We start from the raw sequence: 26338 nt of genomic DNA on the forward strand, positions 1-26338 counted from the left end.
ATCATCCTTGAGATGTTTCTACAACTTCATTCGAGTCCACCTGTTGTAAATTCAATTCATTGGACATGATTTGGAAAGACACACATGGCCCCACAGTTGACAGTGCATATACAAGCAAAAACCAAGCCGTCGAAGGAACTGTCCGTAGAGCTCCAAGACAGGATTAGGTACAAAAACATTTCTGCAGCATTGAACGTCCCTGCATCATTCTTAAATGGAAGATGTTTGGAAACACCAAGACTAAGCAATCGGGGGAGAAAGGCCTTGGTCAGGGAGGTGACCAAGAACCAGATGGTCACTGACAGAGCTCCAGAATTCCTCTGCAGCACTCCACCAATAAGGCCTTTATGGTAGAGTGGCCAGACGGAAGCCACTACTCAGTAAAAGGCAAATGACAGACCGCTTGGAGTTTGCCAACAGGCACCTAAAGGGCTCTGACACTGAGAAACAAGATTCTTTGGTCTAATGAAACCAAGATTGTCACGTCCGGAGGAAACCTGGCACCATTCCTAAGGTGAAGCACGGTGGTGGTATGATCATGCTGTGGGGATCAGTGGCAGGGTCTGGGAGATTAGTCATAGTTGAGGAAAAGACGAACGGAGCAAAGTACAGGGAGATCCTTGATGAAAACCTGCTCCAGAACACAGACTGTGGCAAAGGTTCACCTTCATATAGAACAACGACCCTAAGCACATAGCCAAGACAACGCAGGAGTGGCTCGGGACAAGTCTGAATGCCATTGAGTGGCCCAGCCAAAGCATGGACTTGAACCCGATCGAATGTCTCTGGAGAGACCTGAAAACAGCAGTGCAGCGACGCTCCATCCAACCGGACAGCTTGAGAGGATCTGCAAATAAGAATGGGAGACACTGCCCAAATACACGTGTGCCAAGCTTGTCGCGTAATACCCAACAAGACGCAAGTCTATAATCGCTGCCAAAGTTGCTTCAACAAAGTAGTGAATAAAGGGTCTGAATACAGTGTATAAAGTCAGAACACCTGCTGTCTCAGCCACTTCGTCACCAAGGGAGTACCCCAGGGCTCAATCCTAGGCCCCACCCTCTTTACAATTTACACCAACATAGCTCCGGCAGTAGGAAGCGCTCATCCATTGATATGTAGATAATGCAGTCTTATTACCCCTAATACTAGTCTGTTCAACCTCTTTCGTATCGTCTAAGATTCCAAAAGATTGGAAAGCGGCCACGGTCACCCCCCTCTTCAAAAGGGGGAGACACTCTAGACCAAAACTGTTAGACAGATATCCATCATGCCCTGACTTTCTAAAAATCTTCGAAAGCCAAGTTAACAAAACAGATAACCGAACATTTTGAATCCCACCGTATCTTCTTCGCAATGCAATCTGGTTTCCGAACTGGTCATGGGTGCACCTCAGCCATGATATCATAACCGCCATCGATAAGACAACACCATTCAGTATACATCTGGCCCTTCTTTGGACACTGTGTTAAACCTCCAAACGAGCTTCAATGCCATACAACTCCCTTTCTGTGACCTCAAACTGCTTTTAAAATCTAAAAAAACTAAATGCATGCTCTTCAACCGATCGCTACTTGCACCCGCCCGCCCGATTAGCATCACTACCGTAATTGCTGGACTATCAGCCGCTACTTTATTCCCACGCTTTGAACCTCGCGGTTTATACAATGGCTAATTTATGGATTTTTCACAAGAAAAAATCTTTCACAAGATTCATTCCGCCAAAAAACTGAGCACCGTCGTCACATAATATGACGTAAAATCAAGCGCGCTCAAACTTCCCATCATTCTGATTACGGTAGTAATTTTGTCACCCTCATCATGGCAAAGACACTGAGAAATGCATATGATGCAGCTTTCAAGTTGAAGGCGATCGATCTGGCTGTTGGAAAAGGAAAGCGAGCTGCTGCACGGGAGCTTGGCCTTAATGAGTCGATGATAAGATGTTGGAAACAGCAGCGTGAGGTACTGACTCAGTGCAAAAAGGCAACAAAGGCTTTCAGAGGGAAGAAAAGCAGATGGCCCAAAGTATTTGCAGCCACTCGACATCAGTGTAAATCGTGCATTTAAGGTGGCGCTCCTTGTTCAGTGGGAGTCTTGGATGACAAGTGGGGAGAAATCCTTCACTAAAACGGGCTGCATGCGAAGAGCAACTTATGGTCAAGTCTGCCAGTGGGTCCTGACAGCGTGGAGCATTGTCAATCCACTATCACCAACGGGTTCCGAAAGGCTGGACTGCTGCGTGTTGAAGGGGCAGCATGAGCTCAGCGGGGTATTTGCCTCCGGATGAAAGTGACGAGATCGACAATGAAAACGATCCAACATCGGATGAAGCAATTCTGAGGCTATTCAACTCCGACACCGAAGGAGAGGACTTCAGTGGTTTCAGTGCACAGGAGGAGGAAGATAGTGACCAAGTTCATTTGTTTCAATGTACCGGTAGGCACCTGCGGCTTGTAGACATGTGCGGCGTATTTATGTACAAAATACATATTTTTTAATTCAGTGGGTGCGGTTTATATTCAGATGCGCTTAATAGTCCAGCAATTACGGTACTCTGGACGGTTATGACTTAGAATATGTGGACGACTACAAACACCTAGGTGTCTGGCTAGACTGGAAACTCTCCTTCCAAACTCATATTTAACATTTCCAATCCAAAATTAAATCTAGAATTGGCTTCCTATTTCACAACAAAGCCTCCTTCACTCATGCCGCCAAACATACCCTCGTAAAACTGACTATCCTTCCGATCCTTGACTTTGGCGATGTAATTTACAAAATAGCCCCCAACACTCTACTCATGAAACTGGATGCAGTCTATCAACGTGCCATCCGTTTTGTCACCAAAGCCCCATATACTACCCTCCACTACGACCTATATCCTCTCGTTGGCTGGTCCTCGCTACATATCGGTCGCCAAACCCACTGGCTCCAGGTCATCTATAAGTCTTTGCTAGGTAAAGCCCCATCTTCTCAGCTCAATGGTCACCATAGCAACACCCACCCGTAGTGGTGCGTACCAGCAGGTATATGTCACTGGTCACCCCCAAAGCAAATTCCTCCTTTCCTTCCAGTTCTCTGCTGCCAATGACCGGAACGAATTGCAAAAATCACTGAAGTTGGAGACATATCTCCCTCACTAACTTCAAGCATCGGCTGTTAGAGCAGCTTACCAATCGCTGCAGCTGTACACAGCACATCTGTAAATAGCCCATCCTACTACACCCCCATATTTGTTTTTCTGCTCTTTTGCACACCAGTATTTCTATTTGCACATTCTCATCTGTACATTTATCATTCCAGTGTAAATTGCTAAATTGTGATTACTTCGCCAGTATTGGCCTATTTATTGCCTTACCTCCTTACTTAATTTGTACACACTGTATACAGATTTTCTATTGTGTTATTGACTGTATGTTTGTTTATCCCATGTGTAACTGTGCTGTTGTTTTTGTCGCACTGCTTTGCTTCATCTTGACCAGGTCGCAGTTGAAAATGAGAACTTGTTCTCAACTGGCCTACCTGGTTAAATAAATAAAATATATACTTAGCTGCCTCTTCCCCGGATTGTGTGTTAAAGGCTCTACAACAAAGCTTTCTTAGTGTCCAACAAGCTTTTTCTGCCCTTAACCTTGTTCTGAACACCTCCAAAACAAAGGTAATATGGTTTGGTAAGAAGAATACCTCCCACTGGTGTAATTACTACCTCTACGGGTTTAGAGCTTGAGGTAGTCACCTAATACAAGTACTTTGGAGTATGGCTAGACTGTACACACACTGTCCTTCTCTCAGCACATATCTCAGCTGCAGGCTCTTAGGCCTCTTAGGCCTCACTCCCCCCTATCTGAGATTAGAGGTCGACCGATTAATCGGAATGGCCGATTTCAAGTTTTCATAACAATCGGAAATCTATTTTTTCTCTTTTTTTTTACACCTTTATTTAACTAGGCAAGTCAGTTAAGAACACACTTATTTTCAATGACGGCCTAGGAACGTTCTGCAGAACGACAGATTTTTACCTTGTCAGCTCAGGGGATCCTTCAATCTTGCAACCTTACAGTTAACTAGTCCAACACTCTAACCACCTGATTACATTGCACTCCACGAGGAGCCTGCCTGTTACGCGAATGCAGTAAGCCACGGTCAGTTGCTAGCTAGCATTAAACTTATCTTAGAAAAAACAATCAACGACTGCCGTTGCTCCAATGTGTACTTAACCATAAACATCAATGCCTTTCTTAAAATCAATACACAAGTATATATTTTTAAACCTTGCATATTTAGCTACAAGAAATCCAGGTTAGCAGCCAATATTAACCAGGTGAAATTGTGTCACATCTCTTGCGTTCATTGCACGCAGAGTCAGGGTATATGCAACAGTTTGGTCCGCCTGGCTCTTTGCGAACTAATTTGCCAGAATTATAATTATAATTATGACATAACATTGAAGGTTGTGCAATGTAACAGGAATATTTAGACTCATGGATGCCATCCGTTAGATAAAATACAGAAAGGAATAAACGTTTGGTTTTCGAGGTGATAGTTTCCGGATTTGACCCAAGGCTCGTATTTCTGTGTGTTTATTATAGTTATGTCTATGATTTGATATTTGATAGAGCAGTCTGAGGGGTGGTAGGCAGCAGCAGGCTCGTAATAGTCAAGTGTTTATGGGTTAGAGACAAATAGTCGACGCGTTATAATGCCTGTAATAACTTGCGGCTGAACTTGAAAGGGGTTCCTTCGTTATTTTACCGTTCATGTCTTCCATAGAGAATGTCTTGATCTACTTCAAATAAGGTCTGTGTTTCGTGCAGGCTTAAGCCTCAGCGTTTTGATACCCGTGTAAATCAAAGGTAACGTTTGTCAACATATTTTCATAAATCCACTCTACAAAAAAAATGATCTTCGCTTATGCTGCCATGCTATGTTGTCTTAGGTCTCTATGTAGTGTAGTGGTGTCCCTCGTCGTGGTGAGTTTAGTCCTATTTTTAATCCCATCCCCCGCTGGAGGTCTTTTGGTATTTAATTTTTTTTAACTAGGCAAGTCATTTAAGAACAAATACTTATTTACACCGGCCAAACCTGGGCCAATTGTGAGCTGCCCGATGGGACTCACGGCCGGTTGTGATAGTGCGCAGAATCGAACCAGGGTGTCTGTAGTGACGCCTCAAGCACTGAGATGCAGTGCCTTAGACCACTGCGCCATTTGGGAGCCTCAAGTCAGTTAACGGACTTGCCTAATTAAATAAAAAACCAAAAACATTTAAATGTGATTTGTTTTCATTTTGTAATAAATTAGAAAAATGTCTACAAACCTTTTTTCGCTTTATCATTTATGGGGTATTGTGTGTAGATTGATGTAGGGGAAAATAACTATTTCATCCATTTTAGAATAAGACTAACATAAAATGTGGAAAAAGTGAAGGGTTCTGAATACTTGCCAGATACACTATAAAAACAGCAATATTTAGACAACAGTAGTCTTAAACTGTCTCTAACCCAGCAAGGATTAAATAATACATGAGTACACAGTTCACTGAAACCATCTATGGGGCCTTACCATAGTCATTGTGTACAGCTGCTTGAGTGAGTTGACAGTCCTGAGAAGAATTACCACGATCCCTCCTCCTTCCACAGTCTCCACAGTTCGAGCCAGGAGATTGGGAGTGAGAGCCTCAAAGTCCTGTGTGAGAGATAATGAGACAAAAAAGTTCAGTACAAATCTGGAGAGTTGAACACAAGGATTGTTAGATGTCAGGTGTTGACAGCCAGGACAACAAGAAGAACAAGCATGTCTCACCTGCAGGATGCACATGCCGTAAGTGTTTCCAAGAATCTTGTGTGTCTCGTTGTAGTAGCAGTAGCGGATGTTAGTGGCAGCGACAAACAGCTCAAAGGGGTCGTCTTGCTTAATGTTCAGAGTGCCGGTCTTGATCTTCTTCTGGAGCTGACGCATGCGCTTCTTTCGGTTGCTGTTTAAAGACAAGAGCAAAATGAATTAACTCCCTTCAAAACATTCCTACTGCAAGACTTCCCTCTCTAGCCTGGTCCCAGATGTTTGTGCCATCTGGCCATGACAATTAGTGTTGCCAACTCTCACACATTGGGCATAAGACACGCATTTGACCTTCTCCTCAGACCTCCCCTCATGCATTGAAACAAGTACTGCTTTTATTTTGTAATGAATCTCTAAAATAGGTTTGAAATCAGAGCATATGGGCCTGCAATTCTACGTCTGAGGGATGGATGCGGGGAGAACAGACTGTGGCTTGGGGGGGCTGAGGTACCTGATTACCTTCTCGTGTTGTAGGTGTCCTGGGGTCAGGCAATGTGAACCCGATGGTGCGTTCGGCTGAGTGTACTCAGAAGTAGTAGTGCCTTGTGGTCAGCGGTGGAGTTGCCGTACCAGGCTGTAATGCCCGAGAGTACGCTCTCGATGGTGCTCCTGTAGAACACAGAGGGCCCTCTGGGACAGGCCAAATTTATTCGGCCTCCTGAGGTTGAAGAGTCACTGTCGTGCCACCTTCACCACAGTGTCCGTGTGGTTTGACCATTTCAGCTCCTCTGAAATGTGTATGCCTTTTTTGAATGTCTGAGGCGGCCCTGTTGATGAGGATGCATGGTTCCTCTCAAAGTCCACAATCAGCTCTTTTGTTTTGCTGACGTTGAGGGACAGGTTATTAACCTGGCCCCAAACCTCCTCCCGGTAGGCAGTCTCATCGTTGTTGATAAAAATCAGGCCTACTACTGTTGTGTCGTCAGCGAACTTCACAGCATGTGATACTAGTGATTTAATCCACCACTTGCATGAGCCCAGATCCATAGGATACATTATTCGCCTCTTTTGGACAATTTAGCACTAGGTTTATTAGGCTGTAAGAGCGAAAAGGCCCCATTCAGCAGGAACTTTGGAAGGGTGAACTGATTTGTCTAACTATGAACATTATTTTGCCCAACCAGATTGTGAACCCAAGTTTGGAACTGATTCTAGTCAGGGGACAATACTTTGAAAGACAATTTGGGTTGGTGTAGGGGCAGATTTAGGCTGTCATTTTGTCTTCAGGAGATTTTCTGTTTAATTTATTTGGACTTACACAATAGCTAATGTAAGTCATTAGAATCAACCCCATCCAACAATAAAATTACTATAAATATTTAACTTTCATGAAATCACAAGTGTAATACATCCAAATGAAGTTTATCTTGTTGTTAATCCAGCCACCGTGTCAGATTTCAAAAAGGCTTTCCAGCCAAAGCACACCATGCGATTATCTGAGGACAGCGCTCAGCACACAAAACATTACATACAGTTGCCAGCCAAGTAGATGAGTCACGAAAGTCAGAAATAGCAATAAAATGTATCACTTACCTTTGATGATCTTCGTATGGTTGCACTCACAAGACTCCCAGTTACACAAGAAATGTTCATTTTGTTTGATAAAGTCCCTCTTTATATCCAAAAACCTCCATTTATGTGGCACGTTTTGTTCAGTAATCCAATGGCTCAAAAGTGGTGAAAATGGGCAGGTGAAAATTCCAAATAGTATCTATAAATTTTGTAGAAACATGTCAAACGATGTTGACAATCAATCCTCAGCTTGTTTTTAGCCTAAATAATCGATAATATTTTAACCGGACAATAGCGTCGTCAATATAAAAGAAGAACATGCTCTCAGTCGTGCGCAGTAATCAGCTCTGGGGACATCCCACTATCCACTGACTCAAAGTTGTCATTCTCCCTCATTTTCAAAATAAAAGCCCGAAACAATGTCTAAAGACTGTTCACAACTAGTGGAAACCATCGGGAACAGAATCTGTTAGGCTTAGGCTTTCAATGGAAAAACAGCCATTTAAAAAATAATGGCACTTCCTGGATGGATTTTCCTCAGGTTTTTGCCTGCCATATCAGTTCTGTTATACTCACAGACATCATCTTAACAGTTGGGAACTTGAGTGTTTTCTATCCAAATCTACCAATTATATGCATATCCTAGCTTCTGGGCCTGAGTAGCAGGTAGTTTACTTTGGGCATGCTTTACATCAAATTCCAAATGCTGCCCCCTATCCTAAAAGAAGTTAAGCCATTTTGCCACAAATTTGGAAGTATGCTTGGGGTCATTGTCCATTTGAAAGACCCATTTGCGATCAAGATTTAACTTCCTGACTGATGTCTTGAGATGTTGCTTCAATATATCCACATCATTTTCCTTCGTCATGACGCCATCTATTTTGTGAAGTGCACCAGTCCCTCCTGCAGCAAAGCACCCCCACAACATGATCAAATCAAAGTTAATTTGTCACGTGAGCCAAATACAACAGGTGTAGGTAGACCTTACAGTGAAATGCTTACTTACAGGCTCTAATCAACTGTTCAAAAAAACATTAGGTGAACAAAAGGTAAGAAATAAAACAGTAAAAAACAGTGAGGCTACATACAGACACCGGTTAGTCAGGATGATTGAGGTAGTATGTACATGAATGTATAGTTAAAGTGACTACGCATATATCATAAACAGAGTAGCAGCAGCGTAAAAGACGGGTTTGGGGGGCACACAAAGCAAATAGTCCAGGTAGCTATTTGTTTACCTGTTCAAGAGTCTAATGGCTTGGGGGTAAAAACTATTGGGACGCTTTTTTATCCTAGACTTGGCACTCCAGTACCGCTTGCCATGCGGTAGTAGAGAGGACAGTCTATGACTGGGGTGGCTGGGGTCTTTGACAATATTTAGGGCCTTCCTCTGACACCGCCTGGTGTAGAGGTCCTGGATGGCAGGCAGCTTAACCCCAATGATGTACGCACTACCATCTGAAGTGCCTTGCAGTCGGAGGCCGGGCAATTGCCAAACCAGGCAGCGATGCAACCAGTCAGGATGCTTTCAATGTTGCAGCTGTAGAACCTTTTGAGGATCTCAGACAAATTCCCATTCCGATCCCATGACAAATCTTTTCATTTCTCGATGGGGAATAGGCTTTGTCGTCACTCTTCACGACTGTCTTGGTGTGTTTGGACCATTCTAGTTTGTAGGGGACGTGGACACCGAGGAACTTGAAGCTCTCAACCTGCTCCACTACAGCCCCGTCGATGAGAATGTGGGCGTACTTGGTGCTCCTTTTCCTGTAGTCCACAATCATCTCCTTAGTCTTGGCTACGTTGAGGGATGCGTTGTTATTCTGGCACCACCCGGCCAGGTCTCTGACCTCCTCCCTATAGGCTGTCTTGTCATTGTCGGTGATCAGGCCTAACACCGTTGGGTCGTCCGCAAAAGTAATGGTGTTGGAGTCGTGCCTGGCCATGCAGTCGTGGGTGAACGGTGTACAGGAGGGGACTGAGCACGCACCCCTGGGGAGCTCCAGTGTTGAGGACCAGCACGGCAGATGTGTTGCTACCTACCCTCACCACCGGGGGGCAGCCCGTCAGGAAGTCCATGATCCAGTTGCAGAGGGAGGTGTTTAGTCCCAGGATCCTTAGCTTGGTGATGAGCTTTGAGGGTACTATGGTGTTGAACGCTGAGTTGTAGTCAATGAATAGCATTCTCACGTAGGTAGTGAGGGCAGTGTGGAGTGCAATAGAGATTGCATCATCTGTGGATCTGTTTGGGCGGTATGGAAATTGGAGCAATTCTTGGCTACGGACGTGAGTGCTACGGGTCTGTAGTCATTTAGGCAGGTTGCCTTTGTGTTCATGGGCACATGGACTATGGTGGTCTGCTTGAAGCATGTTGGTATTTGTAAGGGACTGCTAATTCCTATGTAGGTGACATTACATTGCTATAGCTGAGACAACGTATTTTCATAGTAAAACATGTTGGGCCCCATACAGGATATCTCTCACACACACACACTCACTTAAATCATCCACAACACTGTCACAACAGGATACTCCTAGCCACAGGTGCTAGCCGTCAGTTCGGCCACAACTCCCCAGAAGATAGGGACGCACACACATTACACACGGACTCTTGACAGGACAGGGACGCATACGCTCTTACACACTGACCCCAGAAGACAGGGACGACGCACATACAGTACACACATAGCTGCCGAGGACACCCAGATAAGACACCCACAGATTGTCTCTAAGTCTAGGCTTTCTGCCAAACTAGCACACACATAATCTCCCTCCCAGCCGAACATTGTGTGACTGAAGATAGCGCGCACACACCAGATCTCCTTTTCAGCTGAACATGGTGTGACGACCAAGAACAGGCATGGCAGGATTCTACCATGACGGACAGACAACTGAGCCAATGCCGGATGACTACACCCCAGCCTGATCCAATCCGAAGATCCGATCTCCTAGAAATCAACCTACTTTCTGTTCTGTATATGAAGCTTGTACTCACTGTTAGCGGGGCTTTTCTGCTAGTCTCTGATGAGCTAACAGAGGGGCCCGTATATACGCTGTACCAGATATCTTCACTCTGAATAAACCTGTCGCTTGTCGTACAATCTACCACCTTGTCTGCATCGATCCTTGACCGACTCACCCTTTATCATATCCCATTATCAACACATTACAGACTCAATCAGGGACATGTTGAAAATGTCAGTGAAAACACCTGCCAGTTGGTCAGCGCATGCCCGGAGCACACGTCCCGGTGATCCGTCTGGCACCGCAGCCTTGTGTAATGTTGACCTGTTTAAAGGTCTTACTCATGTCAGCTACAGAAAGCGTTATCACACAGTCGTCCGGAACAGCTGATGCTCTTATGCATGCCTCAGTGTTGCTTGCCTCGAAGCAAGCATAGAAGTGATTTTGCTCATCTGGTAGGCTTGTGTCACTGGGCAGCTCGCGGCTGTGCTCCCCTTTGTAACTCCCAGGAGGACATTGGGAAAAAATGTATTGGGTATTGAGTAGACTGACACCCCATTTCATTGATCCCCAATCCTTAGCTAAAGCTGTACAGTGCAATATGAATGTCAATACACACAATAGGCTGACTGGGGAGGTGATTTCACAATCCCAGTCCCACGATAAGAGCTACAACGCTAATATTTGGAAAAACTCTTCACAGTTGCGTTCTGTGGGTGTTCCCCAATTCATTGCTTTACATTCCAAGCTTGTTTAAAACATTATGTGGTCGAAATACGGCATGATTCCACCAATTGTAACCTTCTGAATCACTTTTAAAATGATGCAAATTCCACCATTGTGCCCAATCCTTATGTGTATTACAACACATTTTTATTTATCCTCTATTTAACTAACTTAATTAACCAATTCTTATTTACAATGATGACCTACCGGGGAACATTGGGTTAACTGCCTTGTTCAGGGGCAGAACCAAAAGATGTTTACCTTGTCAGCTCGGAGATTCGATGCAGCAACCTTTCTGTTACTGGCCTAACGCTCCAACCACTATCCTACCTGCCGCCCAAACCCAGTCCGGTCCGGTCGAGCCTCACTAGCCAGATGAAGCTAGCTTATTGGGCAACAGGGTTAAGTAGCAGGCTAGCTATTTATTTTCACGAACTCAAATTCAATTTCAATAGGCGAACAAGTGGCTACCTAGCTAATACTTACAATACTTCCTAAATCATTGCTAAGAATAATGAAAATGACTGCAGTTTCTACTTGTCATTGCTTTCAGGCTGGTTGTATTGGTGCTGGCTAGGTGCCAAGCTAAAGCTAGCTACCCCAGACGTTGTGGTCAAACAAATAACTTATTACCAAGGCGGGATTGTAAACACATAGTTCGTGGCCGGTGTTTGCAGACATTGTTCGTCCGGCTTCGACAGTGCTACCGATGGCGCTTGGCTTGCACGTGCAAATTCAGAACACACAACATTACATAATAGAACTGTGTTAACGCATCAAATACAGAACAAACAACATTATATAATAGAACTGTGTTAACGGTCAAATTCAGAACACACATCATTATATAATAGAACTGTGTTAACCGTATGTGACGTGTCTTCTTTTTTTTCTACATGCAAATACCCAAACGGCGTTCCATAGACACACAGGTTGAAAATGTATGTGATCAAACTAAGAAGCATCGATGTATTTCTGATAATGTGATACAGGCATCGGCACACTGCTTCGAAGTTAGCTGCATGCCTCAAAGCTCGAGTATCAAAAGTAACATCACTAATTAATGACACAGCATTGCCTTGTGTCTTATAGCCTAAATACAGCATGATCAGATCTGGGACCGGGCTAATAAGCCTTAAAAAGACAAGTAAACATAACTGAAGGAATCGTGTAGGGTATTATTTACCTGCTGAAGCCCAGCTCTTTCTTATAGCACCAGAGGACAGATGGTCTGGCTCTGACTGCGGCTTTGGACAGCATGTGGTGCAGGATGACAACCTGGATGAAGTTAAATTGAACATGGATTACAGATGACAAACACTTCTGGGCTGATATCAATGTCTTAACCATGTACATGTTAAAGTAGACATTTTTACCTGGTCTCTGCCATGGTCCCCGACCACCACGAACATGGTGCGGTGTTGCTCGGAAACGCCATTATCTATCTGGACACGGATCCTGTTATCAATCTTTTTCCGAAATGTTGCCATGGTGGTCCCTGAGGGCGAAAATGAGTAAGGCTGCTCCAGTAAGGGTGTTATGCAAGGGGGTTATTTCTGATGTAAAGCTAGACAGTTTTGTCAATGGGCATATGGGTACAACATGGCAGCGGCACAACAGTAGTTCATCAATTAGCTGATCACATCCCTTAAATCCTAGATTATTTATGATATGATTTATCTAGCTAGCAGGTATACAACTCTCTGGTTTAAGATATCCTTCTTACCTGACGTAGTTAGTAAACTCACTGGTGTTTAATCCGGATTAAACTAATAAATGTAGATGAAAACAGGACAAAAAACTCTGGAAGCAGTTAGTTTAGTTTACATGCTGCAATCATGCCGATAAACTCACGTGGATACGGCAGTTCTGAAGGACCCTCCTATGACGTCAAAACTATGCGACAAAAGTACATGCGCTGTCTAACCAAATGCATGAAGGTTAACAAATGTTAACAAACCTGAAATAAACAAAAAATACTCACAAGCAATGAGGTGAAGAAACACGTGAACATTATATATATATATTCAACATATTTTGAAATATATAAAAATATGACTGATATTTCAAAATATGTTAATGATAGTACAAAGGCTACCTACTGCCTTTCCCACTTGGTGGATGCATTTCATTATTGCAATCAATTGTTTAATTATACACAATTATCAACTTACATCCCTACATCAAACATATCTAACAGTAGGCCGTCATTGTAAATAAGAATTTGTTCTTAAATGACTTGCCTCGTTAAATAAAGCTTAAAGTATAAACAAGAAAAAAAGAAAATACATACAAAAAATATATATACTTTTTTTTTTAAAATTACAATTCTAATGCAATCGTATTCACTCATTAATGATTCAGGAAGATTTTATTTTTGTTATTCACTATGGATGTCTAATTTTGGGAATAGAATTCTGGAAATTTTTGCAATCTACTTTGAATTTTCAATGAGGGTTGTTGACGTCAACCAACGGTTTTCAATGGAGAGATGCTATGCTACTAGCTTCATGACATGAATATGCACAGCCATCTCGAGTGCATCTCGAGGTATTGGAGTGGCCATCAGAAAGGCCTGACCTCATTCCTATAGAAAATTTGTGGGCAGAACTGAAAAAGCGTGTTTGAGTCGTGATAGCCGTTATATATTGGCCATATATCACAAACCCCCAGGGTGCCTTACTGCTATTATAAACTGGTTGCCAACGCAATTAGAGCAGTGCAAATAAATGTTTTGTCGTACCCATGGCATACGGTCTGACATACCTCATATACCATCAGCATTCGGGGCTCAAACCACCCAGTTTAAAATATAGGTTATAACCAGACTGCCTCATCTCTACACTACACCAGAGAGGAAAATAAAGAGGCTCAATTCGGCAGAAAATCTGTCTCCCTCCAGCAGGTGGCGTTTTGTTGTTTCTCCCACCAAGCAATTCGTTTTCTGTTGGAGGTTAATGACCTTATCGAATTTGGTCCACAAACAAATTAATGGCTTATTTGCTACGTGATGTTTATTTGATCAAATAAAATTTGTTATGCGACATCCCGGCAACTTTGAGAAAAAAATGTCTATGCATCTTCATGGCATGAGGCTAGTAGCATAGCATCTGTCTCCTTTGAAGAGGCGGTTGATGTCAACAACCCTCATTGAATATTCATAAGAGGATTGCAATAATGAGATGTATTCAACAATCCAAAGAAAGAATAGGTGGGAGCTAGACAGAAGCGCCGCTTTGTGTACAAAGACTCCCATGGTACATGTCTTTCTGCCCTGACAATGTCAGTATATCTATAATCAAATCAAATCAAATTTATTTATATAGCCCTTCGTACATCAGCTGATATCTCAAAGTGCTGTACAGAAACCCAGCCTAAAACCCCAAACAGCAAACAATGCAGGTGTAAAAGCATTCTTTGAGTAATCTTTGACTACACTTAATAAAATCACCACTTCAAGGTCTTCCTCAACAAGTAACCCACCATAGTAAAAGCGGTTTAATTTAGCCTCTGAGCTAATAAGAAGCGTAGATAGGAAATGTAGTCTTGATTCATCCGTGTTCCCCACCCAGCACTCAGATTGTGTAGTTTTCTACAGAGAATGCAATACACAACTCTTTCCATCATAAGTCAAAACCATCTTGTCTCACCCTGGCAACACTTTCACCACCCAACAATAAAGGACACTGGACACAATCACCACAAATCATGGGTAAATGCAACATCTTTATTGAAACTCTTGAAGCAACATCAATTTACAAACTGAGGAATTGGGAGCTTCTTTTAAAAACATAACAAAAATGCTTTTTAGAACAAAGATGATATGTGAACAAAACAAAAAAGGGGGACTGGGCAAGAGAAAGAAATACTCCCGGGGGCTCGGACCAGCAGTGGCATGTTTTATTTTATTTTTAAAAAAAAAATCTATGAAATCTTTCAAGTTTACAGTTTGCTTAAAACCATTATAACACTAAGGATTTACAGATTGGCTTGTGTATTCAGTCTCATTTTAAAACATTAATATTTTTTCAATATCAAAGCAGGCATTACTTTGATCCAAAAGCCAGGAAAAATACCACTGATGAGAAACAAAAAGGACAAATAAAAGTGATGGGGCAAAATGCATTCTGGATATCTCAAATGTTTAGTGTGGTGTGGAAAGTTGTCAGTCAAAATCTGTTCCAGTCGTTCCTTACCCCACCCCCACCTTGGCCCTGACCCTTCAACGTGCCCCACCCAGGAAAAATATAACCAAGTAAATAAGTCCACCACTACACCGTTATACGTACCAGACGTTTCTGCAAACATTGAAATGTTAGGGCCAAGGGGAAGGGGTGAATTGGGACAGTCAAACACAGGCCCGATCAGGACCTCATGGCCTGGGCATTGCCTCCTCGAGACATCCCTCTGGATACCTGGCCTGCTCCACGCTTGTAGTTCTGATTATAACCATCCTGAAGCAGGGAAAAAGACAAAGCATTACTACTAACTGTTCTCATAGAATACTCCTACATAGATTTCTAACAAATAAAAGGAGTCGATCCAGTGATGCCCCCTATAAGGCAAAGAGAGGGCAAACTTAGGCCCACATAATATTACTAACATGTAACACAACAACTCCTATAGATGCCAAACAGATATGAGACAATCCAAGATCCCCTATAGTAAGGGCGGGTCAACATCCCAGACCTAAATTAAGCCTACTCTTGAATTCGAAAAATAAATGCTCAACGGACAAACTCCCCCAATTGAAAGTACTTTTAATTCCGCGGCTTAAATCTGTGTCCGGGAAACCGGCCCTGAACATGTTAGCTCAACATCCATCCCAAGCCCTCCTCCAACCCTGTGTGAGTGATAAGGTCAAAGGTTATTTACCCCCCGCTGGTAGTTGCCACCATTGGAGTAATCCCGAGGGGTGTTGAACTGAGCCTGTTGATATCCAGAGTTTGGAGTGTTGGCGAAGGGAGGTCGGTAACCGTCATATCCACCTGGAATGGATTATAACACTCCAGTTAGACGCAGTCATTCAGTAAAAAGCATAGATTGTTGCTTTCGCTTATTAAACAGCATCAAGACCATGATGACACCAACATGTGCAACAAGCATGTGATATCAAATGTCAAACAAGTTGAGAACAAATCCAACAGATGTAGGTTTTTTTCTCCCATACACAACACTCAGCTCAATCCGTCTATTTAAGTAACTACTCTACAGACAAGAGAAAGCTCTAGTGTATCTTGAGGCTGATGTGTGGCCCTGCACAATTTAGTTTGTGACAGTAAAGGACAGGTCAGGCTACCGTACCTCTGAATCCGTTGGAGGCCCCTCTGTATCCGTTGACCATGCCGCGGGTGTTACGGGGGCCTCCGCGGGTCATGCCTCTGCTGTTGTAGAAGGACTGGGCCTGGCGACCAGCCGCGGGGATGAACCCTGGACCCTGCTGACCCTGGGGCAGAGCCTGGCTGGGCAGAGCCTGGCTGGGCAGGGCCTGGCTGGGCAGGGCCTGGCTGGGCAGGGCCTGGCTGGGCAGGGCCTGGCTGGGCAGGGCCTGGCTGGGCAGGGCCTGGCTGGGCAGGGATGGGTCCTGGGAGTGGAAGGCACCAACCACTACAGACAGGGAAACATAGATTGAGTAAAATGGCCTTGAGACAGTCATAATAAAGTTAGTGAAGTATCCTTTCCACACCATCTAGCGCTGTTCAACCATTGCCTTTTTCAGGACAGCTCCAGTAGCACGATGGTAAACGCATAACCAGGCCAGTGTGATACGGCTCGACTTGGTTTTGCTCTGTAGTATGACAAGGGAAAAAAACCTGCTCCAGCCCTGCTAGCTCACCAGACTGCAGCTGGTCAGTCTGCATCTCTGTCTGCTCCACAGGGAGCTGCTGTGATTGGCTGCTGAACCCCTGCTGGCTGTAGCTGTTCTGGTATTTGCTGGCCTGGGTCAAGGATTCCGCCTCATTGGCTGGCGGGACAGGGGCATTGAGGTTGAACACCTGAGGGGGGGGAGCAAGGTAGCCTGGTTAAAACAATGGTGTGCCGAGTGTTCAGCCTAGTTTAACAACGCTAGGAACAATTGTCACTCACAGGCTTATCAAGAGTTAAAGCTACAATCTGAGATTTGTGTTTCAGCCCAAAACTATCCCTGCCACCATCACAGAATGGTTTGGAGTGCTGTAAGAATCCCAGTTAAATGCTTCCAGTTCTGAGAGTAGGTTCCATGTGAGCGCCGGCAGTAGTAGTAAACAGAGATTCTGCACTATAAGCATTGTCATGAAAGGGCCAATCCGCAGTTGAAATAATGGTAAGAATTTTGGTAAGAATTACCTCAACGAACCTGTACCCCCGCACACTGACTCTGTACCACTGACTCTGCGCGCACGCGTCTTTCCGTCTGCACGCACACCTGTCTGCGCGCGCGCCTCTGTCTGCCTGTCTCTGTCTGCACGGGCGCGCCTGTCTGCCTGTCTCTGTCTGCACGCGCGCCTGTCTGCCTGTCTCTGTCGCGCGCGCGCGCCTGTCTGCCTGTCTCTGTCTGCGCGCGCGCCTGTCTGCCTGTCTCTGTCTGCGCGCGCGCCTGTCTGCCTGTCTCTGTCTGCGCGCGCGCCTGTCTGCCTGTCTCTGTCTGCGCGCGCCTGTCTCAGACAGAGACAGGCGCGCGCGCGCAGACAGAGACAGGCAGACAGGCGCGCGCGCAGACAGAGACAGGCGCGCGCGCGCAGACAGAGACAGGCAGACAGGCGCGCGGCGCTGCTGCTGCGCGCGCCTGTCTCTGTCTGCGCGCGCGCCTGTCTCTGTCTGCGCGCGCGCCTGTCTCTGTCTGCGCGCGCGCGCGCGCGCGCCTGTCTGCGCGCGCGACTGTCTCTGTCTGCGCGCGCCTGTCTCTGTCTGCGCGCGCGCCTGTCTCTGTCTGCGCGCGCGCCTGTCTCTGTCTGCGCGCGCGCCTGTCTCTGTCTGCGCGCGCGCCTGTCTCTGTCTGCGCGCGCGACTGTCTCTGTCTGCGCGCGCGACTGTCTCTGTCTCTGTCTGCGCGCGACTGTCTCTGTCTGCGACTGTCTCTGTCTGCGACGGTGCCTGCCTGCCGGCGTGCGTGACCGTGCCTGCGTGCGTGATTGACCGTGCCTGCCTGCCGGCGTGCGTGACCGTGCCGGCGTGCGTGACCGTGCCTGCCTGCCTGCGTGACCGTGCCTGCCCTGCGTGACCGTGCCTGCCTGCGTGCGTGCGTGACCGTGCCTGCCTGCCTGTGCCTGCCTGCGTGCGTGACCGTGCCTGCCTGCGTGCGTGACCGTGCCTGCCTGCGTGCGTGACCGTGCCTGCCTGCGTGCGTGACCGTGCCTGCCTGCCGTGCGTGACCGTGGCTGCCTGCCAACCAAAGAGAGACTGTTTGCGTTTTGACTAAGGCCTTACTGTCTGCATGGACTGGAATGGTGCTGCATTGACATTGATGCCGGAGATGTGTGGGGGTTTGGAGACGTTGACAGACTGGAAGACCTGCTGCTGCTCTGATGACAGGGACATGGACTCCTGGGAAGAACAGTACCATCAGATACAGTGATCCTGTACTCAGGTTGGTAAGAGTGTGGCGCTAGTAACGCAACATTTGTTGGGTTCAATTTCCACAGCGAGTCCATCATTTATTTTTTGTATGTGTACATGATCACTGTGGAAATGTAACCCGCAACTTAAAAGTTGCTCACAAGTCAACTGCAAGTTGCTAGATAATGGATAAAAGTGTTTGCTAAGTGACATGCATTATCCTTTAATATTTTTTTTACCTGGATGGTGTCGATGGAGTCCGCATGTGGGCGTGTTTCTGGCGTGTGTGATGACTGGTACGTGGGGCACGGGGTGGTGTACGACTCAGGCGTGGGGGACACCAAGGGAACCTGGGGATGAAGGAGCAGATCAAATGCATCTTCCAGCCTCACTGGAATTATCACTCATCTAAAATACCTTTGACCATTCCAGACAAGTCATATCAGTGATTACTTAACTTCTTTGGGACAGAAACAGTATTTTCACATCTGGATGAAAAGCGTGTCCAAAGTAAATGGCCTGCTTCTCAGACCCAGAAGCTAAGATATGCACATTATTAGTAGAAATTAATAAAACTGTTTGAATCATGTCTGTGAGTATAACAGAACTTATTTGGCAGGCAAAACCCGAGGACAAACCGTTCAGATTTTTTTATTTTTGAGGTCACTCACTTTTTAATGGGTTTTCATTTGGAATCCAGAATTCTAATAGACTTTCCTGCAGTTCCTATCGCTTCCACTGGATGTCAACGGTCTTTAGAAATTGGTTGAGGTTTTTCCTTTGAGAAATGAAGAACATTGTTCAGAATGAGGCTCGAGGGAAGTGTACTCTTTGTTAGAGGCGCGTGACCTGAAAGCACACTCCACTTTGTTTTCCTCCGGCATTGAACACAGTATATCCAGTCTTCAATTTGATTGATTATTTACGTTAAAAAATACCTAAAGTTGTATTACAAAAGTAGTTTGAAATGTTTGGACAATGTTTACAGATAACTTTAGAGATATTTTGTAGTCACGTTGCGCAAGTTAGAACCGGTGTTTTTCTGGATCAAACGCGCCAAATAAATGGACAATAAATGGATATATATCGACGGAATAAATCGAACAAAAGGACCATTTGTGATGTTTATGGGACATATTGGAGTGCCAACAGAATAAGCTCGTCAAAGGTAAGGCATGAATTATATTTTTATTTCTGCGTTTTTTGTCGCGCCTGCAGGGTTGAAATATGCTTTTCTCTTTGTTTACTGGGGTGCTATCCTCAGATAATAGCATCGTTTGCTTTCACCGTAAAGCATTTTTGAAATCTGACACATTGGCTGGATTCACAACAAGTGTAGCTTTAATTTGGTATATTGAATGGGTGATTTCATCAAAGTTAAATTTTTTATAGTATTCATTTGAATTTGGCGCTCTGCATTATCATTGGATGCTACCGTCCCACATATCCCAGAGAGGTTAAGGGTGCATTTTAGGGCCACCCGGGTGGCGCAGTGGTCTAAGGCACTGCATCGCAGTGCTGGCTGTGCCACCTTAGATTCTGGGTTCGGGTTGGGGAGGGTTTGGCCGGCAGGGATATCCTTGTCTCATCGTGCACTAGCGACTCCTGTGTTGTGTCGGGCCGGGCGCAGTGCACGCAGACCAGGTCGCTAGGTGTATGGTGTTTCCTCCGACACATTGGTGCGGCTGGCTCCCGGGTTGGATGTGCATTGTGTCAAGAAGCAGTGCGGCTAGGTTGGGTTGTGTTTCGGAGGACGCATGGCAATCGACCTTCGCCTCTCCCGAGTCCATACAGGAGTTGCAGCAATGAGATAAGACTGTAACTACTACAAATTGGATACCACAAAATTGGGGAGGAAAAAAATGGGGTAAAATATTTTTTAATTTTTTAAAATTGCATTTTCAAAGTATTTGAACATGTTATTAAAAGAAGCCCCTGCCATCATCAACACCCATACTCACCTGCATGGGCTCAGGCTGTACCGGGACAGTGTTGTGTGGTGAGAGGCGTGATTTTAGATGGACTGGGGGACAGCCCAACTGAGGAAGGTCTATGTTCTGAGCTGCAGGCTTCATGGGCTGGGCTGACACAATGGCTGGGTCAATGAGCTGACCATCAAACTCCAGCATAGAGTCCTGAGGGAGGAAGCAGAAAATATGGCTGAATAACAAAACTCTTTCCTTTATTCCTCACATCTTTGATTCCTTGATCTTCTGACTCCACAAAACTCCACAACTACACAAAATGCATTGGTCCTGAGGGAAGCAAACAATGTAATTATGGCACTATGCTGAATATATGACTGACTGAGGTTCAAAGCTATGGTTGCCTATAAGCCACTAGATCGTGTTCACCTGCTGAGCTAAAGCCCAGGCATTAGCTTGGACCAAATGCCTAATATTCAGGTCCAAACCGCCTCATTGTACAAGCCTCAACCACAGTCACAGCAACCACAGCTAATTGCTAGACTTTAGCTCAGTGGGCTAAGAGTCTTGAAGAGGGTGGTGGTTCGAATCCCCACCTGCATGAAGTTGTAAGGCCCCTGCATCTGTGACAAGAGGTCCTGGACTGCCTGCTTCCTGACCACCGGGGGTGTGACTGTGGCCACGTTCAGGGAGTGGGTCTCCAAGTCATTTGGGGGAAGGGCTGACTGTACAGGCGGTTGCTGGATGACACTCTCCACCTGAGGGGGAAGAACAAGAGGCAAGGCCAGAGGCTGTATACCCTATGAAAGTACCCTTCCGTATCCAGTCCCATAATCTCGACTAGACGATGACATAAAATGGTCATTTAAGATATAGTCCAAATGAGACTTTTTAAAATGTAGGTGACGTCTTAATAATTAAACGTAACATATCTTGATAAAAGGCATTGGGTATGACTAAATCAATACATGAATACAAAATGTAATTTTATATACATCTCCTGCTGCTTTGATCACATGCCGGAGGACTTACAGGACGGTAAAAACCCGTTAGTTACAGGCCGTTTCACAAGATTTAAATTAGATGACACCTTTTTATTTTTTACTGAATGTTGACAGCTAATGCAAAAAAAAATGTTTGTCTCTGAACAGTTGATGTTGAGATGTATCTGTTACTTGAACTCTGTGAAGCATTTATTTGAGCTGCAATCTGAGGTGCAGTTAACTAATGAACTTATCCTCTGCAGCAGAGGCAACTCTGGGTCTTCCTTTCCTGTGGCGGTCCTCATGAGAGCCAGTTTTATCATTGCACTTGATAATTTTTGCAACTGCACTTGAAGAAACGTTCAAAGTTCTTGACATTTTCCAGATTCAGACATGAAGGTAAGTCAAAGTAACGGACTGTCGTTTCTCTTTGCTTATTTGAGCTGTTCTTGCCATAATATGGACTTGGTCTTTTTCCAAATAGGGCTATCTTCTGTATACCACCCCTACCATGTCACAACACAACTGATTGGCTCAAATGCATTAAGGAAAGAAATTCCACAAATGAACTTAACAAGGCACATCTGTTTATTGAAATGCATTCCAGGTGACTACCTCATGAAGCTGGTTGAGAGAATGCCAAGAGTGTGCAAAGCTGTCAAGGCAAAGGGTGGCTACTTTGAAGAATCTCCAATATAAAATATATTTTGATTTGTTTACAATATGTTTCCATGTGTTCTTTCATAGTTTAGATATCTTCACTATTATTCCACAATGTAGAAAAATGAAGACAAATCCTTAAGTGAGTAGGTGTGTCAAAACTTTTGACTGGTACTGTATAACTACAGAATTAAAATAGATCCTGCTTCTGTTGCATGTGAGCGTATTGTTTAATAGTCTACTGCCTCTATGAGCACCAAACATCACGCATGTCGGATAAACAAATTCACCATTTTGTCTGTTTTTAATCTTTGTTAATCTGTAAAAAAGGCTTAACACTTTTTTTTGTTTTAACAGCCTCTGGTATTATTGATAATTTATATGGTGTTGTTTACAATGTTACAAATTGTCAGAAAAATAATATTCATAATAATAACCCTTATTTTTCTTGATCTCCTAATTGTTATTATGATGGTCATTATAATAATAAGTAATGGCATTATTTTTTTATTTCACCTTTATTTAACCAGGTAGGCAAGTTGAGAACAAGTTCTCATTTACAATTGCGACCTGGCCAAGATAAAGCAAAGCAGTTTGACACGTACAACAACACAGAGTTAGACATGGAGTAAAACAAACAATCAATAATATAGTAGAAAAATAAGTCTAAACAATGTGAGCAAATGAGGTGAGATAAGGGAGGTAAAGGCAAAAAAGGCCACAGTGGTGAAGTAAATACAATATAGCAAGTAAAACACTGGAATGGTAGATTTGCAGTGGAAGAATGTGCAAAGTAGAGATAGAAATAATGGGGTGCAAAGGAGCAATATAAATAAATAAATAAATACAGTAGGGAAAGAGGTAGTAGTTGGGGCTAAATTATAGATGGGCTATGTACAGGTGCAGTAATCTGTGAGCTTAAAGCTAGTGAGGGAGATAAGTGTTTCCAGTTTCAGAGATTTTTGTAGTTCGTTCCAGTCATTGGCAGCAGAGAACTGGAAGGAGAGGCGGCCAAAGGAATAATTGGTTTTGGGGGTGACCAGAGAGATATACCTGCTGGAGCGTGTGCTACAGGTGGGTGCTGCTATAGTGACCAGCGAGCTGAGATAAGGGGGGACTTTACCTAGCACGGTCTTGTAGATGACATGGAGCCAGTAGGTTTGGCGACGAGTATGAAGCGGGGGGCCAGCCAACGAGAGCATACAGGTCGCAGTGGTGAGTGGTATATGGGGCTTTGGTGACAAAATGGATGGCACTGTGATAGACTGCATCCAATTTATTGAGTAGGGTATTGGAGGCTATTTTGTAAATGACATTGCCGAAGTCGAGGATTGGTAGGATGGTCAGTTTTACAAGGGTATGTTTGGCAGCATGAGTGAAGGAGGCTGCGTTGCGAAATAGGAAGCCAATTCTAGATTTAACTTTGGATTGGAGATGTTTGATGTGAGTCTGGAAGGAGAGTTTACAGTGTACAGAATGGTGTCGTCTGCATAGAGGTGGATCAGACTCACCAGCAGCAAGTGCGACATCATTGATGTATACAGAGAAGAGAGTCGGTTCAAGAATTGAACCCTGCGGCACCCCCATAGAGACTGCCAGAGGCCCGGACAACAGACCCTCCGATTTGACACACTGAACTCTATCAGAGAAGTAGTTGGTGAACCAGGCGAGGCAATTATTTTAGAAACCAAGGCTGTCGAGTCTGCCGATGAGGATGTGGTGATTGACAGTCTCGAAAGCCTTGGACAGGTCAATGAATACAGCTGCACAGTATTGTTTCTTATCGATGGCGTTTAAAATAACGTTTAGGACCTTGAGCGTGGCTGAGGTGCACCCATGACCAGCTCTGAAACCAGATTGCATAGCGGAGAAGGTACGGTGGGATTCGAAATGGTCGGTAATCTGTTTGTTGACTTGGCTTTCGAAGACTTTAGAAAGGTAGGATAGATATAGGTCTGTAGCAGTTTGGGTCAAGAGTGTCCCCCCTTTGAAGAGGGGGATGACCACAGCTGCTTTCCAATCTTTGGGAATCTTAGACGACACAAATGAGGTTGAACAGGCTAGTAATAGGGGTGGCAACAATTTTGGCAGATAATTTTAGAAAGAAAGGGTCCAGATTGTCTAGCCCGGCTGATTTGTAGGGTTCCAGATTTCGCAGCTCTTTCAGAACATCAGCTGACTGGATTTGGAAGAAGAAGAAATGGGGAAGGCTTGGGCGAGTTGCTGTGGGGGGTGCAGTGCTGTTGACCGGGGTAGGGGTAGCCAGGTGGAAAGCATGGCCAGCCGTAGAAAAATGCTTATTAAAATTCTCAATTATAGTGGATTTATCGGTGGTGACAGTGTTTCCTATATTCAGTGCAATGGGCAGCTGGGAGGAGGTGATCTTATTCTCCATGGACTTTACAGTGTCCCAGAACTTTTTTGAGTTTGTGTTGCAGGAAGTAAATATCTGCTTGAAAAAGCTAGCCGTGGCTTTTCTAACTGCCTTGAGTATATTGGTTTCTAGCTTCCCTGAAAAGTTGCATACCACGGGGGGGCTGTTCGATGCTAATGCAGAACGCCATAGGATGTTTTTGTGTTGGTTAAGGGCAGTCAGGTCTGGAGAGAACCAATGGCTATATCTGTTCCTGGTTCTACATTTATTGAATGGGGCATGCTTATTTAAGTTAAGGGCAGTCAGGTCTGGAGAGAACCAATGGCTATATCTGTTCCTGGTTCTACATTTATTGAATGGGGCATGCTTATTTAAGTTAAGGGCAGTCAGGTCTGGAGAGAACCAATGGCTATATCTGTTCCTGGTTCTACATTTATTGAATGGGGCATGCTTATTTAAGGTTGTGAGGAAGGCATTAAAAATAAATATCAGGCATCCTATACTGACGGAATGAGATCAATATCCTTCCAGGATACCTCGGCCAGGTCGATTAGAAAGGCCTGCTCGCTGAAGTGTTTCACTGTAGAGCCTACAGTGAATGTAGGCTCTGGGGCGATAAAATAGCTTCAAGTTATAATGTACAGACAAAGTTATGGTAGGATGTGAATACAGTGGAGGTAAACCTAGGTATTGAGTGACAGTGATGAGTGGAGGTCGTTTGACCGCTGACCCATTTCGGATGCAGGCAATGAGGCAGTGATTGCTGAGATCTTGGTTGAAAACAGCAGAGGTGTATTTAGAGGGCAAGTTGGTTAGGGTGCCCGTGTTCAAGGCTTTGGGGTGGTACCTGGTAGGTTCATTGATAATTTGTGTGAGATTGAGGGCATCAAGCTTAGATTGTAGGATGGCTGGGGTGTTAAGCATGTTCCAGTTTAGGTCGCCTAGCAGCACAAGCTCTGAAGAGAGATGGGGGGGCAATCAGTTTACATATGGTGTCCAGAGCACAGCTGGGGGCAGAGGGTCGTCTATAGCAGGCGGCAACGGTGAGAGACTTGTTTTTAGAGAGGTGGATTTTTTAAAGTAGAAGTTCAAATTGTTTGGGTACAGACCTGGATTGTATAGGACAGAACTCTGCAGGCTATCTTTGCAGTAGATTGCAACACCGCCCCCTTTGGCCATTCTATCTTGTCTGAAAATGTTGTAGTTAGGGATGAAGATTTCAGAATTTTTGGTGGTCTTCCTAAGCCAGGATTCAGACAAGGCTAGAACATCCGGGTTGGCAGAGTGAAATTTAGGGAGGAGGCTTCTAATGTTAACATGCATGAAACCAAGGCAATTTTATTTATCTGTTATTTTACCAGGTAAGTTGACTGAGAACACATTCTCACTTGCAGCAACGACCTGGGGAATAGTTACAGGGGAGAGGAGGGGGATTAATGAGCCAATTGTAAACTGGGGATCATTAGGTGACCGTGATGGTTTGAGGGCCAGATTGGGAATTTAGCCAGGACACCGGGATTAACACCCCTACTCTTACGATAAGTGCCATGGGATCTTAAATGACCAGAGAGTCATGACACCCGTTTAACGTCCCATCCGAAAGACGGCACCCTACACAGGGCAGTGTCCCCAATCCCTGCCCTGGGGCATTGGGATATTTTTTAGACCAGAGGAAAGAGTGCCTCCTACTGGCCCTCCAACACCACTTTTAGCAGCATCTGGTCTCCCATCCAGGAACTGACCAGGACCAACCCTGCTTAGCTTCAGAAACAAGCCAGCAGTGGAATGCAGGGTGATATGCTGCTGTTACGGTTACAGA

General features: G+C 44.7%; 2 protein-coding genes across 6 annotated transcripts in view; both read right to left on the reverse strand.

The window, feature by feature from the left end:
• Positions 1 to 12920, reverse strand: part of nat10 (N-acetyltransferase 10) — a 38961-nt gene extending 26041 nt beyond the window's left edge. The window contains exons 1-5 of the mRNA XM_029635017.2: positions 12768 to 12920; positions 12418 to 12539; positions 12228 to 12319; positions 5804 to 5975; positions 5564 to 5686 (exon numbers count right to left, since the gene is read on the reverse strand). Coding sequence (XP_029490877.1) covers positions 5564 to 5686; positions 5804 to 5975; positions 12228 to 12319; positions 12418 to 12531 — 501 coding nt within the window. The 5' untranslated portion in view covers positions 12532 to 12539; positions 12768 to 12920. The remainder of the gene's footprint in view (positions 1 to 5563; positions 5687 to 5803; positions 5976 to 12227; positions 12320 to 12417; positions 12540 to 12767) is intronic.
• A 1827-nt stretch (positions 12921 to 14747) lies between these two features.
• caprin1b (cell cycle associated protein 1b) overlaps positions 14748 to 26338 on the reverse strand; it is a 43919-nt gene continuing 32328 nt past the window's right edge. For all 5 annotated transcript variants that reach the window (XM_029635022.2, XM_029635024.2, XM_029635025.2 and 2 more), the window contains 8 exons: positions 21099 to 21260; positions 20539 to 20712; positions 18817 to 18927; positions 18449 to 18565; positions 16878 to 17037; positions 16346 to 16648; positions 15917 to 16029; positions 14748 to 15495 (listed from right to left, as the gene is read on the reverse strand). In XM_029635022.2, the coding sequence (XP_029490882.2) occupies positions 15406 to 15495; positions 15917 to 16029; positions 16346 to 16648; positions 16878 to 17037; positions 18449 to 18565; positions 18817 to 18927; positions 20539 to 20712; positions 21099 to 21260 (1230 nt within the window). In that variant the 3' untranslated portion in view covers positions 14748 to 15405. The remainder of the gene's footprint in view (positions 15496 to 15916; positions 16030 to 16345; positions 16649 to 16877; positions 17038 to 18448; positions 18566 to 18816; positions 18928 to 20538; positions 20713 to 21098; positions 21261 to 26338) is intronic.

This window comes from Oncorhynchus nerka, linkage group LG25 (assembly GCF_034236695.1).
Source record: "Oncorhynchus nerka isolate Pitt River linkage group LG25, Oner_Uvic_2.0, whole genome shotgun sequence".
NCBI classification, from domain to species: domain Eukaryota; kingdom Metazoa; phylum Chordata; class Actinopteri; order Salmoniformes; family Salmonidae; genus Oncorhynchus; species Oncorhynchus nerka.